Source organism: Colobus angolensis, unplaced genomic scaffold (assembly GCF_000951035.1).
Source record: "Colobus angolensis palliatus isolate OR3802 unplaced genomic scaffold, Cang.pa_1.0 Scaffold79, whole genome shotgun sequence".
Taxonomy (NCBI): domain Eukaryota; kingdom Metazoa; phylum Chordata; class Mammalia; order Primates; family Cercopithecidae; genus Colobus; species Colobus angolensis.
Window position 1 is genome coordinate 1515463 of NW_012121709.1, and position 14314 is coordinate 1529776.

Consider the following 14314-nt stretch of genomic DNA (forward strand, 5'->3'; position numbering starts at 1 on the left):
TTCACCGTGTTAGCCAGGATGGTCTCGATCTCCTGACCTCGTGATCCGCCCGTTTCAGCCTCCCAAAGTGCTGGGATTACAGGCTTGAGCCACCGTGCCCAGCCTCAAATTGTGCATTTTTAAATGGTGAATTTTATGGTATGCTGACTATATCTCAATATAAATGAATGAATGAAAGGGTATGATAGCTACCACATTTAGGGTGGTGGGTGCCTCTAGGGGTAGAGGAGGCGCAGGGGCTTAGGGGATGCTCAATGGTATCAGTAACATTCTAGGTTTTAGTCTGGATGTTCATTTTATTATCATGCTTCATAACTTAGAATGTGTTATATATTTTTTCTGTGTATCAGATAGTACCTAGTGTAATTTTCTTTTCCTTTTCTTTTTTTTTTTTTTGAGACATAGTCTCACTCTGTCACCTAGGCTGGAGTACAGTGGCGCAATCTCAGCTCACTGCAATCTCTGCCTCCCTGGGTTCAAATGATTCTCATGCCTCAGCCTCTGGAGTAGCTGGAATTACAGGCATGCACCACCATGCCTGGCTAGTTTTTACATTTCCAGTAGAGATGGGGTTTTGCCATGTTGGCCAGGCTGGTCTCAAACTCCTGACCTCAAGTGATTTGCCTGCCTCGGCTTCCCAGAGTGTTGGGACTAGAGGTACGAGCCACCTGGCCTAGGCTAGCCAGACTTGCTAACAGGCACTGATGATGACTTTACAGAGACAGCCTGTCGTGTGTACCTCACAGTGAACACCTGACATTTTCCAGGGAATGCATAAATTACTGACTTTTCCATTGATGGCCTAACCAGCAGCCCAAAGGCAGAGTACCTGCCTGTAATCCCAGGACATTGGGAGACTGAGGAGGGAGGATTGCTTGAGCCCAGGAGTTGGAGGCTGCAGTGAGCTAGGATTGTACCACTGTACTCCAGCCTTGTGACAGAATGAGACCTTGTCTCAAAAAAACAAAACAAAACCACACAAAAAGCAAAACAAGAAATAGGCAAAGCTGTGGAGTGACAGCTCTGTCCCATGCTGCAGATGGAGGCATGCATTGGGTCACCCAAGTTGGAAAATAATTTGACATCAACTTGTGGAGTTGAACCTGCATGTGCCCTAGGACCCAGCAGCCCTGCTACTTGGGTGTATACCCTAGAGGTGACCCACGGATGTGCATGAGATGCTCAAAGCAGCCCCAAAGTGGGGAGTCCTTAAAACACCATAGGCAGGTGAATGGCTAACCGGGTGGAGGTGCACAGTGCAGTATGACAGAGCAGTGGAAATGAATGAATCTGAGATGCCTGGAGGTGAAGGGGAAAGAGCACGTCACGGAGGACAGCGTCCAGTGGGACACCGTTTTATAAAACTCACACTGCTCCTTCTGACACCCAGTCACAGCTGTGGGTGGCCCTCTGGGTCCTTAGTGTCTGAGGAAGTGGTCAGATGCTGGGCCAGGGCTGTTTTGGGTGCTCAGTGGTGAATGAGACATGGTTCAGTCTCTCAAGGGGCTCACAGCCTCCTGGGGACACTGAGGCAAGGGCACAAGTGGCTCTCATGTCAGGAATCCCAGGCCCATGTGCCAGGCACTTTGCCCACAATGTCTCACTGAACCTTCACCCTAAACCTCTGAGGGAAGCATGTGTACCTCCCTGGATGGATGGGCAGGCTTGGGCCCAGAGAGGTGAAGCTACTTTCCCAAGGTCAGCCAGCCTGTCTGCAGAGGAGGCACCATTCAACCTCAGCTCTGTCTAACCCATGTCTCGCTCCTAACTGGTCTGCCCTGCTGCCTCCCCCTCCAGCCTGTGGGCTTCTTGTGGGTGGTAATATGTCTTGTCCCCAGCTATGTCCCCTGATCCCAGCCCAGAACGTGGTATAGAACAGGCAGTGGGGAAATGCTGTGGAAGTCATGCAGGCCTGCATGGAGGAGGTGGTGTCTTAGTGGGCCTTGAAGGATGAACAGGATTTGGATGTGTTTCAGTGAGATGGTGATGGAGCAGCGGTCATGAAGCCATCAATCCTGAGACAGTGAGTGCTGCCACTCACTCACGGGGATGACCAGGCTATGTGGTCTTTTGTCCCCCAGCAGGCGAGCCTGGACTCATGCAGGTGGCATCTCGGTGGCAAGTGCAGAGGGCCGCATGAGGTCTGGGTGAAACTGGCACGGCATTCTCTTGCCCAGTGGAGTCCGCAGGGGTATTGCTGTTTTGTTCCCTGCTGTGTCCTCAGTGCTTAGAATGGAACATAATAGGTGCTCAGATAAAACATTCATGGATTGACTAACTGAACATGCATATAGATTGGGGTCCCCAGTAGCAGAGGTAGTGCCATCAGTTATAGGCTTTGCAGGCTAAAGGCTCTCAGGGCAACTTCCAGGGGTCTGGGGTCCCTAGCGGGGGCAGAGCAGGGCAGGGAGAGGAGCCTCCAGGGACAGGACAGCGTGAGCAAGGGCTCAGGTGGCCACACCAGCAGCCTCCACTCTGGGGCAGCCTGGGTGGGGGGCTCTCAGGGAAGAGAGCACCCCGGCTGCCCACCCCCACCTTGCCCACCCCCTACCCCGCAGCTCATCTACATGCACTGGATGAACACGGTGGTGAATTACTGCGGCCCCTTTGAGTACGAAGTTGGCTACTGTGAGAGGCTGAAGAGCTTCCTGGAGGCCAACCTGGAGTGGATGCAGGAAGAGATGGAGTCAAATCCAGACTCAGCTTACTGGCACCAGGTGAGCCCAGCTGCCACGCTCGGTGGGAGGGGCCTTCCAGCTGGCCAGCCATCCTGTCCCCTGCTGTCCTGGCCAGCCTTGTGGCATGTCCAGCTGCCCAACCACCCCTGTGTCCATCATCATCTCCATCCCTTCTAGCCGACCTACCACTCATCCATCTGCCCAGTCTCCATCTGTCCACTTGCTGGAACTCCATCCATCCATCCTAGCCTACCTACTGTCAAAGAATGACCAAAAACAAATAGTCAATTGTTAGCACGGTGTTTTACTTGCATACACATGGCATTTTACTTGTATACTTGCTTGGTAGATTGATTACATTGGATGCAGGTAAAGACGGTATGAGAAAGAGGGGAAGGGGAAAACCAGAAAATCCCCAAAAGTCTGGACACGGTAAACTTTGTTTTTCTTTCCTTGAGCGAGCTGCTGATCAGCTGGCAGCTAACGGAGAGGCCGAGGCAGGCGCTCTGCCTTTGGGCCACTGGCTAGGCCTTCATTGGAACAGTCAGTTATTTATGGATTCCCTGGAAAATGTCAGGTGTTTACTGTGAAGTACACATGACAGACTGTCTCTGTAAAGTGGCCATCAATGCCTGTTAGCATGTCTGCCTAGCCTAGGCCAGGTTTGCACCATTTTCCTCTGTAGAACTTCTCACGGTGTGCCCACCCACCTACTCACACTGTAAGACAGGCTTTTCTACCACCAACCCATCTACTTGTCCTTTCCGCACATCTACCACCCATGCATCCATCCATCCATCCATCCATCCATCCATGCATCCATTCATCCACCCATCCACACACTCACCCATCTACCTATCCATCTGTTCACTCACTCATCCGTCCATTCATTTACCCATCCATCCATCCATCCATCCACCCACCCATCCACCTACCCACCCACTCATCTACATGTCTATCCATTCACCCACTCACTCATCCATCCATCCATCCATCCATCCATTTACCCACCCATTCATCTATCCATTCACCCATCTGTCCATCCATCATCCATCTATCCACCCACTCATCCACCTCCCGCCTGTCAACCCACCCACTTACCCATCTGTCCGTCCACCCACCCATCCATCCAACAACCCACCCATCCATCTTGCAGATGCTTGCTAAGTGCCCAGTGTGCCTGGCCAAGGCCCCATGAGGGACACACTGATAATACTTCATGGTTATAGAGTGTTGAGGCAAAAGAATGACAATAGGGAGAAGTCAGATGCATGAGACAGGTGCCCGAGGCAGCAATACAGTCAGTACTGAACTCAGAACAGGAGCAGTTGGCCAGAGGCCAGGCTAGGCTTGGAGGTGTCCCAGAAGAGATGGCTTTTAAACTAGGCTCTTAAGTGGGGCTGATTTGGGGTTAACACAGGGCAGAGACATAGAGTTAATTCCTTGAAAGCAGGAGAGTGCTCATCATGGAGGGGTGGGTGGTAGTTTGGGGGAGTCAAGGCTGGCTGGAGTCTGGAGGGTACCCCTGGGCCTCCTGCTCTGTCTGACCCCCCAGGCCAGAGCCCCTCCCATTGAAGGAGAAGGTGTGAGCCTGGAGGAGAGGCCTCACCCTCCCTCTGCCCCTGCCCCCTCCCCTAGGTGCGGCTGACCCTCCTGCAGCTGAAAGGCCTGGAGGACAGCTACGAAGGCCGTGTGAGCTTCCCAGCTGGGAAGTTCACCATCAAACCCTTGGGGTTCCTGTAAGTGCCACCCCCAGAGTGGACAGGGTGGGAAGAAGGGCCACACAGTCATAGTCGGACAGACCTGGGTTCCAGCATCAACCCTGCCACTGCCTGGCTCTGTGGCCTTGGAGCAGTCAGCTGACCTCCTAAAGCCTCAGCTTTCTCCTCTACAAAATGGGTACAAAACAGCAGGCATGGTAACCCTCTGGTGCCCTGGCCCTCCTCAGCCTGCTACAGCTCTCTGGGGACCTGGAAGACCTGGAGCTGGCCCTGAACAAGACCAAGATCAAATCTTCTCTGGGCTCCGGCTCCTGCTCCGCCCTCATCAAGCTGCTCCCTGGCCAGAGTGACCTCCTGGTTGCCCACAATACCTGGAACAACTACCAGCACATGCTGCGTGTCATCAAGAAGTACTGGCTCCAGTTCCGGGAAGGCCCCCGGGGTAGGTGGGTGTGGGTGTGTCTGGGAGATGAACGAGTGGGTGGGCATGCACGTGGGGAGTGGTCCTAGGAGTTGTGGGCCTTGGAAACCCTCCCAACACACAGAGTCACTGTAGGGACATTCCAAGAGTTCATCTTGTTTTTGTTGTTTTTCTTTTTGAGTCAGGGTCTTGCTCTGTTGCCCAGGCTGGAGTGCAGTGGCAGTCGTGGCTTACTGCAGCCTTGGCTTCCCAGGCTCAGGTTATCCTCCTGCCTCAGCCTCCCAAGTATCTGGAACTACAAGTGTGTAGCACCACACTCAGCTAGTTTTTTAATTTTTTTATTTTTAAGAGATGGAGTCTCACTATGTTGCCCAGGTTTGTCTCAAACTCCTGGGCTCAAGTAATCCTCTTGACTTGGCCTCCCAAAGTACTGGGATTACTTATGTGAGCCACTGCACCCAACCAGTTCATCTTGTTTTACATGTTTATTGCCTTTTTTATTTTACCTATTGCTGCTTACCAAGTTATCCCAACATTTTAAACAACAACAGCTTCAATAACCACTATGTATTTTTTTGCTCCTGCCTCTGTGGGTCAGCTGGGTGGTTTTGGTTTTCTGGGCTGGGCCAGGCTGATCTTGGCTAGGCTCGCTGATGCATCTGCAGTCTGCTGGCAGGTCAGCTGGGGTGGGCTGGCTGGCTTGGGATGGCCTCTTCTCCTGTCTGGGGTTGATTGTCAGCCAGGGTGATGGGGACAGCTGGGCTATGTGGTCTTTCATCAGCAGCAGGTGAGCACAGGCCTGTTGGTGTGGCATTGGGGCAGGATGTGGTGAAGACCTCTTGAGGCCTTGGTGAAACTGACACAGCATTCTTTTCTTTTCATTTTGAGACAGAATCTTGCTCTGGTGCCCAGGCTGGAGTGCAGTGGCGTGATCTCAGCTAACTGCAACCTCTGCCTCCAGGGTTCAGGCAATTCTTCTGCCTTAGCCTCTTGAGTAGCTGGGACTACAGGCGTGCATCACCATGCCCAGCTAATTTTTGTATTTTTAGTAGAAACAGGGTTTTCCCATATTGGCCAGGCTGGTCTTGAACTCCTGACCTCAAGTGATCTGCCCACTTTGGCCTCCCAAAGTGCTTGGATTACAGGTGTGAGCCACCACACCTGGCTTGACACAGCATTTTTGTGTCAAGGCTGGAGTGCAGTGGCACAATCTCAGCTCACTGTGACCTCTGCCTCCCAGGTTCAAGTGATTCTCTGCCTCAGCCTCCCAAGTAGCTGGGATTATAGAAACATGCCACTGTGTCTGGCTAATTTTTGTATTTTTAGTAGAGATGGGGTTTCGCCATGTTGGCCAGGCTGGTCTTGAACTCCTGACCTCAGGTGATACAGCCACCTCGGCCTCCTAAAGTACTGGGATTAAAGATGTGAGCCACCGTGCCTGGCTGACACGGCATTCTTTACCCAAATCAAGTCAGGTGGCCAGCCTAGACTCCAGAGATGGGAGAAAAGGCTCCACCATTTGCTGTGAGGAACTGCAGAGTCACATTGCACATGGCTTGGATGCAGGCAGGAGAAGAATTAGAGCTGTTTTTGCAAACAGCCAATTGCAAGGAGTGCATGAATACATTCTTCCTGTTAAATGTGAAAACTGGCTGGGCACAGTGGCCCATCCCTGTAATCCCAGCGCCTTGGGAGTTTGAAGCAGGAGGACTGCTTGAGCCCAGGAGGTTGAGGCTGCAGTGAACAGTGATCACGCCACGACACCCCAGCCTGGGTGACAGTGTAAGACCTTGTCTCTAATAAAGAAAAAAATAGTTTACAGTCAAGGTCAAAGTCCTCTATAGTGCCATATCCTTCATCCCAGGCCCCAGCCTCAACCCCAGGGATACCACTGCCAAATGTTTGCAGTACCTCCTTCTTGGCCAAATGTAAAAACTTGATGGGACCAGGAGGTGGGGAAGTGTCCAGCCTTATTCATTGCTGATGGGAGTATGCATTGGCACAGCTACTTTTAAGAGGAATCCAGCTGGCATCTAATAAAATTCAAAGTCTGTCACTCCAGTGATCCAGCAATTCTCCGACTCCAGTCTGTCCCTAGAGAGACATTTCAGCTTCTGCATGGGGAGTGTGTATAAGCAAGTCTGCTGTCACAGTGGTTTGGTAACAACCTAATGTCCATTCATTGAAATTTAAGTAAACTCTAAATTGACATTTATACAGGAAATTGTGTACACCGTAAGTGTACAACTTGAATTTCTTGTATATGGAACACCTGTATATAGCATCCATCTGGAGAAACAGAACATTCCTGCCCCTAGAAGCTTCTCTCGTATCCCTTTCCAGACACACCCCCACCCCAGCATCATCTCTATCCTGATTTCTGGTTTTTTTTTTTTGAAACAGAGTCTTGCTCTGTCACCCAGACTAGAGGGCAGTAGTGCAATCTTGGCTCACTGCAACCTCCACCTCCTGGGTTCGAGCGATTCTTCTGCCTCAGCCTCCTGAGTAGCTGGGATTACAGGCACACACCACCACACCCAGCTAATTTTTGTATTTTTAGTAGAAATGGGGTTTCACCATGTTGGCCAGGCTGGTCTTGAACAGCCAACGTCAAGGGATCCAACTGCCTATCCTGATTTCTCACAGTGTAGGTTAGGTTTGCCTGATTTTGAATGTCATGTGAATGGAATTGTGTAGTGTGTGCTCATTTGTTCCACATGTCTGTGAGATTCATCTGTATTACTGTGTGTAGCTGTAGGTCTGTCATTCTCTTTGCTATTTATCCATTAAAATTTTAGTAGCTTTTAAAAACTGTATAAGTCATACAGGTATGTTATAGAACATTGGAGAATCCACCAAAACACTCTCACAATGAAAATCACTCGAACATTCCACAACCCGAAAGAGAAAATTTCTGTGAACATTTGGTTATGTTTTCTCCTAGACTTTAAAAAATGTACCTTGCCTGGCACAGTGGCTCATGCCTGTAAACCCAGCACTTTGGGAGGCTGCCTTGGATCACTTGAGGCCAGGAGTTCAAGACCAGCCTGGCCAACATGGCAAAACCCCGTCTCTACTAAAAATACAAAAATTAGCTCGGTGTGGTGGTGCACACCTGTAATCCCAGCTACTTGGGAGGCTGAGGCCCCAGAATTGCTTGAACTGTGAAGGCAGAGGTTGCAGTGAGCCACGATGGTGCCACTGTACTCCATCCTGGGCAACAGAGTGGGCCTCCATTTCAAAAAAACAAAATTTTGCAAGGGTGGGCTTCATGCGTGGAATGGGGTGCTATACCCATCATTGTAGTATTATACAGAATAGTTTCACTGCTCTAAAATGTTTGCTGAGTTTTTTAAAAAGCGTAGTTAAGATTATACTATGTAAATTATTTGTGACTTCCTTCTTTTGACCACTAGGCTGCCTTGGAGAGTTGCTGGTACTGCCTTTTGGTCCACTACGCATTTTGTTTTTCAAATTATTTATTGATTTTGAGATAAGGTCTCGCTGTGCTGCCCAGGATGGTCACAAACTTCTAGCCTCAGGTGATACTCCTGCCTCAGTCTCCCAAAGCACTGGGATTTCAGATGTGAGCCACTGTGCTGGGTCCCACTGTGCTTTTTTCCTTTCCTTTTCTTTTCTTTTTTTTAATTTATTGAGACAGAGTCTCACTCTGTTGCCCAGGCTGGAGTGCAGTGATACAGTCTTGGCTCACTTCAACCTCCACCTCCCAGGTTCAAGCTATTCTCCCACCTCAGCCTCCTGAGTAGCTGGAACTACAGTCACGCACGCCCCTGTCTGGCTAATTTTAGATATAGGGTTTCACCATATTGGTGAGGCTGGTCTCAAACTCCTGGCCTCTTGACCTTGGCCTTCCAGAGTGCTGGGATTACAGGCATGAGCCACCGTGCCCGGCCTAGTGGTCCCTTTCTTTTAAAGTGCAAAGACTTAATATAGAATAGATAATTCAGGCTGGACACGGTGGCTCATGCCTATAATTGCAGCACTTTGGGAGGCCGAGGCTGGTGGGTCACTTGAGGTCAGAGTTAGAGACCAGCCTGCCCAACATTGTAAAACCCTGTCTCTACTAAAAATACAAAAATTAGCTGGACGTGATGGTGGATGCCTGTAATTACAGCTACTCAGGAGGCTGAGGCAAGAGAATCACTTGAACCCAGGAGGCAGAGGTTGCAGTGAGCCAAGATCCCCCTACTGCACTCTAGCCTGGGCAACAGAGCAAGATTCTGTCTCCAAAAAAAAAAAAAAACACGAAAAACTGGAGGGAAGAGGCCTGGGTAAATCCCTCTTCAGCCATTTAACTGTTTGGCCTCTGCTAAGTTACTTAGCCTTTCTGAGTCTCAGATTTCCTTATCTGCAAAGTGGAGATGATAATTCCCTACCCCCATATGCAGGGCGGTTTTAAGGAGTCAATTTACAAGATCACAGGGGTAATAAGCTCCCAGCATAAGCGTGAGGTCACAGGAGGCCTGCCGGAGACAGTGCGTAAAACCAGACTAGTACTTGTCAAGGGATAGGCTTCAGGTAGAAGGAATTCTAGGGCAGGAGTGAGGGTACCTGCAGGGGGTGGGCCTGTAATCCCAGCTACTCGGGAGGTTGAGGCAGGAAAAGCACTTACAACTGGGAAGTGGAGGTTGCAGTGAGCTGAGATCGCCCCACTGCACTCCAGCCTGGGCAATGAGAGCGAAACTGTCTCAAAAAAAAAAAAGGGTCCAGTGAACAAAATATCTGTTTATGTATCTATCTGACTATATATATTTAACACACACGCACATACGCGCACACACGCGCACACGTGCGCACACATACACACACACACGCAGAGTTGTCCCTTGGTTTTGGGGAGGGAGTTGGCTCCAGGAGCCCCTGTGGAAGCTCAGGTCTCTTCTATAACACGGCCGACTGTTGACATATAACCTATGCATATCCTCCATATCCTATAATCATCTCTAGATTACTTATAATACCTAATACAATGTAAATGCTATGTTAATAGTTGTTATACTGTATTTTTAAAATTTATATTCTCTTTTAGTGTTGTTTCTTTTTAATCGTGTTTTTTTCCTAGTATTTTTGGTCCTCAGTCCATTGAATCCAAGGCTGTGGAACCCAAGGACATGGAGGGCCAGCTGTGGAAGTTTTGCTGCTGGCTTTTATTTTTACTTGCACACATATGCACTTTTCTATGCCCAATGACCTCATTTGCTAAATGTCAAAAAGGACACAGTGGGGGCTTCCTCAGAGGCCTGCCTGTGCCCCACCTGGAGACCTGAGTCTTGTTAGGTAGGGTGCAGGGGCCTCCACCTGGGCCTGTCTGACCAGCATCCCTGGCTCGCTCTTCCCGCACAGGGGACTCCCTGCTGGTTCCCGGCAACAAGCTGGTCTTCTCCTCCTACCCCGGCACCATCTTCTCCTGTGACGACTTCTACGTCCTGGGCAGCGGGCTGGTGAGTCCCCTTCTCTCGTCTCCTCTGCTCCTGGGGTGTTTGTCACGCAGCGGCTCTGAGCCGGCAGGATTGATTCCTGCAGCAAGTGGACACCAGGCTGCAGCCCAGTGCTGGGTGCCATGTAGGAGCCGGGGTGCAGCGGAGGACCAGGTGGACGCTGCCCCACCTGCCATTCAGAGCCCAGACTCGCCCTTCCCCTGCTCTGGGGACTTGGACCACCACAAGGGCGTGTTTAAATGTAGACCCCCCCAGGCCCCGCACAGGGCCCCCAAAACCTGCAGATGGCCTGGGACTCTGCATGTAACCCTGGTTGTCAGGAAAGGCTGGACTTGGGGATGTTTGGGACTATCCCTGACCTCAGTGACCTCCCTTGTTTTTATGTATTCAGGATAACTGTGCCCCCGCATCCCCAACGCTTCTCTCTCCTCCTGCCTCCCTCTTGCTTTCCTCAGAGCCCCTCTGACCTGACCAGGTTTGCTGAATAGAGGCTGTTTACAGTGTGTTGTTTTCATCTTTTTTCCTGGCTGGGGTCCAGACTTGTTTAGAAATCTGTCCCTGGCACTCCTCGCTGAGAAAGTGAACCCTTTGATCTCCAGGGCAACGCTACAGAGGAGAAAAAACATCACTCTGAAAAACACCCTTAGCACAGAGAACGCCAGCTGCCTGCGGGGACGGGAGGGGCAGGGACTCTTCTTCTTGTCTGATCCCTTGCTTTTTTCTGAGTGTGGAATGAGGCAAGAGAGGGCCAGGCAGTGGGTGAGGTAACCCCCATGCTGTGGCCCAGGTGGGGAAGGGGGCTGAGGCAGCTGGGGAGGGACACATGAAATGGTTCCACCTGATTACCAGGAAAGGGTTCAGGCAGGAAACTTCCCTTCCATCAGGGTCCCTAACCGTTTTTGTACCATAAACCCCTTGGGCAGTCCAGGAAGCTGGTGACCCTCTTCTCAGAATAGTGTTTTAATTTTTATTATTTATTAATTTTTTTCATAGAGATAGGGTCTCGCTCTGTCACTCAGGCTGGAATGCAGTGGTGTGATCACAGCTCACTGCAACCTCCCACCTCCTGGGTTCAGGCGATCCTCCCACCTCAGCCTCCTGAGTAGCTGGGACTACAGACACATGCCACCATGCTCAGCTAATTTTTAAATTTCTTGTAGAGATGAGGTCTCACTATATTTCCCAGGCCAGTCTCAAACTTCTGGGTTCAAGGGATCCTCTTGCCTCAGCTTCCCAAAGTGCTGGGATGATAGGTGTGAGCCACTGTGCCTGGCAGAGTAGTGTTTTTAGATGCATAAACCAAAATGTATAGGATTATGGAGGAAACTAAGTATAGTGAAATATAGTTATCAAAACATAAGTAAACTTTTAGTATATATGTGCTGCTTTATTAACACACTGAATAATAAGATCCAGTAGCCGGTGTGATAAATACCATAAGTTAGAAGAAGCAAGGTGCATGAATGATACTTTAAGGTATGTACAGCCTTGTAATCTGTTGGAAAAACATCTGTGATTTCTGATAGTGACAGTCCCAGTGACTGCTAATACCATTGTGGTGTGTCACGTTAACAGTGGAAGGAAATACTAAATTTCAGGATTTTTTTTTTTTTTCAGAGATAGGATCTCACACTGTCATGCAGGCCTGAGTGCAGTGGCATGACCACAGCTCGCTGCAGCCTCTATCTCCCCAGCCTCAAGCGATCCTCCCATTTCAGCCTCCCAAGTAGCTGGGACTATGGGTGCCTGCCACCATGCCTGGCTAGTTTTTTTATTTTTTGTAGAGACGGGTTTTGCCATGTTGCCCAGGCTGGTCTCGGCCTCCTGGGCTCAAGCAATCTGCCCCTCTTGGCCTCCCAAAGTGCTGGGATTACAGGCCTGAGCCACTGTGCCCAGCCCTTTTTTTCTCTTTAAAGAGAAAAGAAAAAATCACATTTATGGATATGGCTATCTTTGAGCTGTTTTCAGCTTTTTGTTGTTGTTGTTGGTGGTGGTGGTGGTGGTTTTTTTTGTTGTTGTTTTTTGTGGGTTTTTTTTGTTTGTTTTTTGGTTTTTGTTTTAGATAGGCGCTCTGTTGCCCAGGCTGGAGTGTGGTGGCGCAATCTCAGCCCACTACAACCTCCGTCTCCCAGGTTCAAGCAATTTTCATGCCTCAGCCTCCCTAGTAACTAGGATGGCACTCCATGCCATTGCCATGGCACTCCAGCCTAGGCAAGAGTGAGACTCCATCTCAAAAAAAAAAAAAAAAAAATTATGAGCCATGACTGATGAAGTACTGCCACTTGGTGGCAGCATGCCTAGGCTATGCAATGGTCCCCTTGACCTTCCCACAGGTAACACTGGAGACCACCATTGGCAACAAGAACCCAGCCCTATGGAAGTATGTGCGGCCCAGGGGCTGTGTGCTGGAGTGGATACGCAACATTGTAGCCAACCGCCTGGCCTCGGATGGGGCCACCTGGGCAGACATCTTCAAGAGGTTCAACAGCGGCACGTGAGTGGGCTTCTGGCCCCGTGGCTTCCCCTGCACCAAGTAATAGACCAACCTCCCCTTTAACACTCAGACCCCCAGGGACCAGATGTGGCACCCGGGCCACACACCCCATGCCCTCCTTTGTTTCATACACGGGGAGACTGAGGCTAGGGAAGGAAAGGATTTGCCCCTCCCCTGCAGGCTCCTCAGCTTAGGAAGGAGTGCCTTGGTGGCAGTACAGGAAGAGCACTTGGAACCTGAAGACTCTCAAGGGGACAGCGGGGAGGGCTGTTTGAGGAGGTGGACGTGGGTGGGTGGCAGGGCCTGTGAGCCAGAGATACTGGAACTGGGCAGTGCAGGTCTTACAGCATCCGGCAGAGTAACTGACCTAGGGAGCCATAGAATATTCTGGAACAGTCAAGCAGCATGACGAGAGAGGAGTTTGTAGATACCTGGTCATGCTGCAGTGTCAGGGTGTCAGTTGAATGGCCGGACATCCCCAGGCTCACTTCCTGTGATTCCTAGCTGAGTGGGATACTGTGGGGCGGGGAAAGCTGGGGAGGTGGCCCCAGGCTCCGTTCAATCCTCCTTCCCCCTGCCCGGCAGGTATAACAACCAGTGGATGATTGTGGACTATAAGGCGTTCATCCCGGGTGGGCCCAGCCCCGGGAGTCGGGTGCTCACCATCCTGGAACAGATCCCGTGCGTATCCTGGGAGGGAGGGGGTGGGGGCTCGGGGCAGAGGGGACTGCCAGGGTGAAGGCCCAGAGCCATGCTGGCACTGTGCAGTAAGGGAACGATCTCAGGAGGTTGTGGCTGGAAGAGAAGGTGTCCCTGGTGGGGGCTGAAGTTCAGGACTTAATCCTTCCCCCAGCCAATGGGGAGCAATCGGGGCTCCCCGAGCAGGGCAGTGCCCACAGGAGCCCCTCTTCTGATCACCTCCACCCCATCTCTCTTCTCGGTCTCAGCGGCATGGTGGTGGTGGCCGACAAAACCTCGGAACTCTACCAGAAGACCTACTGGGCCAGCTACAACATACCGTGCGTGCCTTCTCACCCCGCTCCCCGTCACCCTCCAGGGCATCCTCCACCTTACTCCTTGCCCAGCTCCTTCCTAGGCAATATTTTTAAACCCACAGAACGAAGAATCCCAGCCTACCCCCTTTTCTGGCCAGGAGAGCCCAGACAATTTGGCAGTGTAGTTGCGTGGCTTAGGTCAGCATCCATGTGACCTCTGGTTCTAACACCCAGAGCAGGGTGGTGTGGGATGGCCAGGCTCAGGGACTGACCCCTGCCAGGGTCTCTGACTGGATCTGCCTTACTGGGCTGTACAGCCATCACCTCCTGAGGCTTACTTACTTTACCTGCATTTTCTCATTTGACTCGTAAAACTGCCACATGTGGTCACTAGAGTTCCTGTTCCCATCTCACAGATGATGAAACTGAGGCCCTGAGAAAGTACCTCACTTTCCCAAGTTTCCCCTGTTGGCGAATGGTGAAGGCAGGATTTGTTTTTTGTTTTGAGACAGAGTCTCGCCCTGTCACCCAGGCTGGAGTGCAGTG

General features: G+C 50.9%; 1 protein-coding gene across 1 annotated transcript in view; it reads left to right on the forward strand.

The window, feature by feature from the left end:
• Window positions 1–14314, forward strand: part of PLBD2 (phospholipase B domain containing 2) — a 49228-nt gene that overhangs the window by 31580 nt on the left and 3334 nt on the right. Inside the window, exons 6-12 of the mRNA XM_011928733.1 lie at window positions 2559–2717; window positions 4317–4417; window positions 4627–4841; window positions 10185–10282; window positions 12613–12773; window positions 13359–13454; window positions 13721–13792. Coding sequence (XP_011784123.1) covers window positions 2559–2717; window positions 4317–4417; window positions 4627–4841; window positions 10185–10282; window positions 12613–12773; window positions 13359–13454; window positions 13721–13792 — 902 coding nt within the window. The remainder of the gene's footprint in view (window positions 1–2558; window positions 2718–4316; window positions 4418–4626; window positions 4842–10184; window positions 10283–12612; window positions 12774–13358; window positions 13455–13720; window positions 13793–14314) is intronic.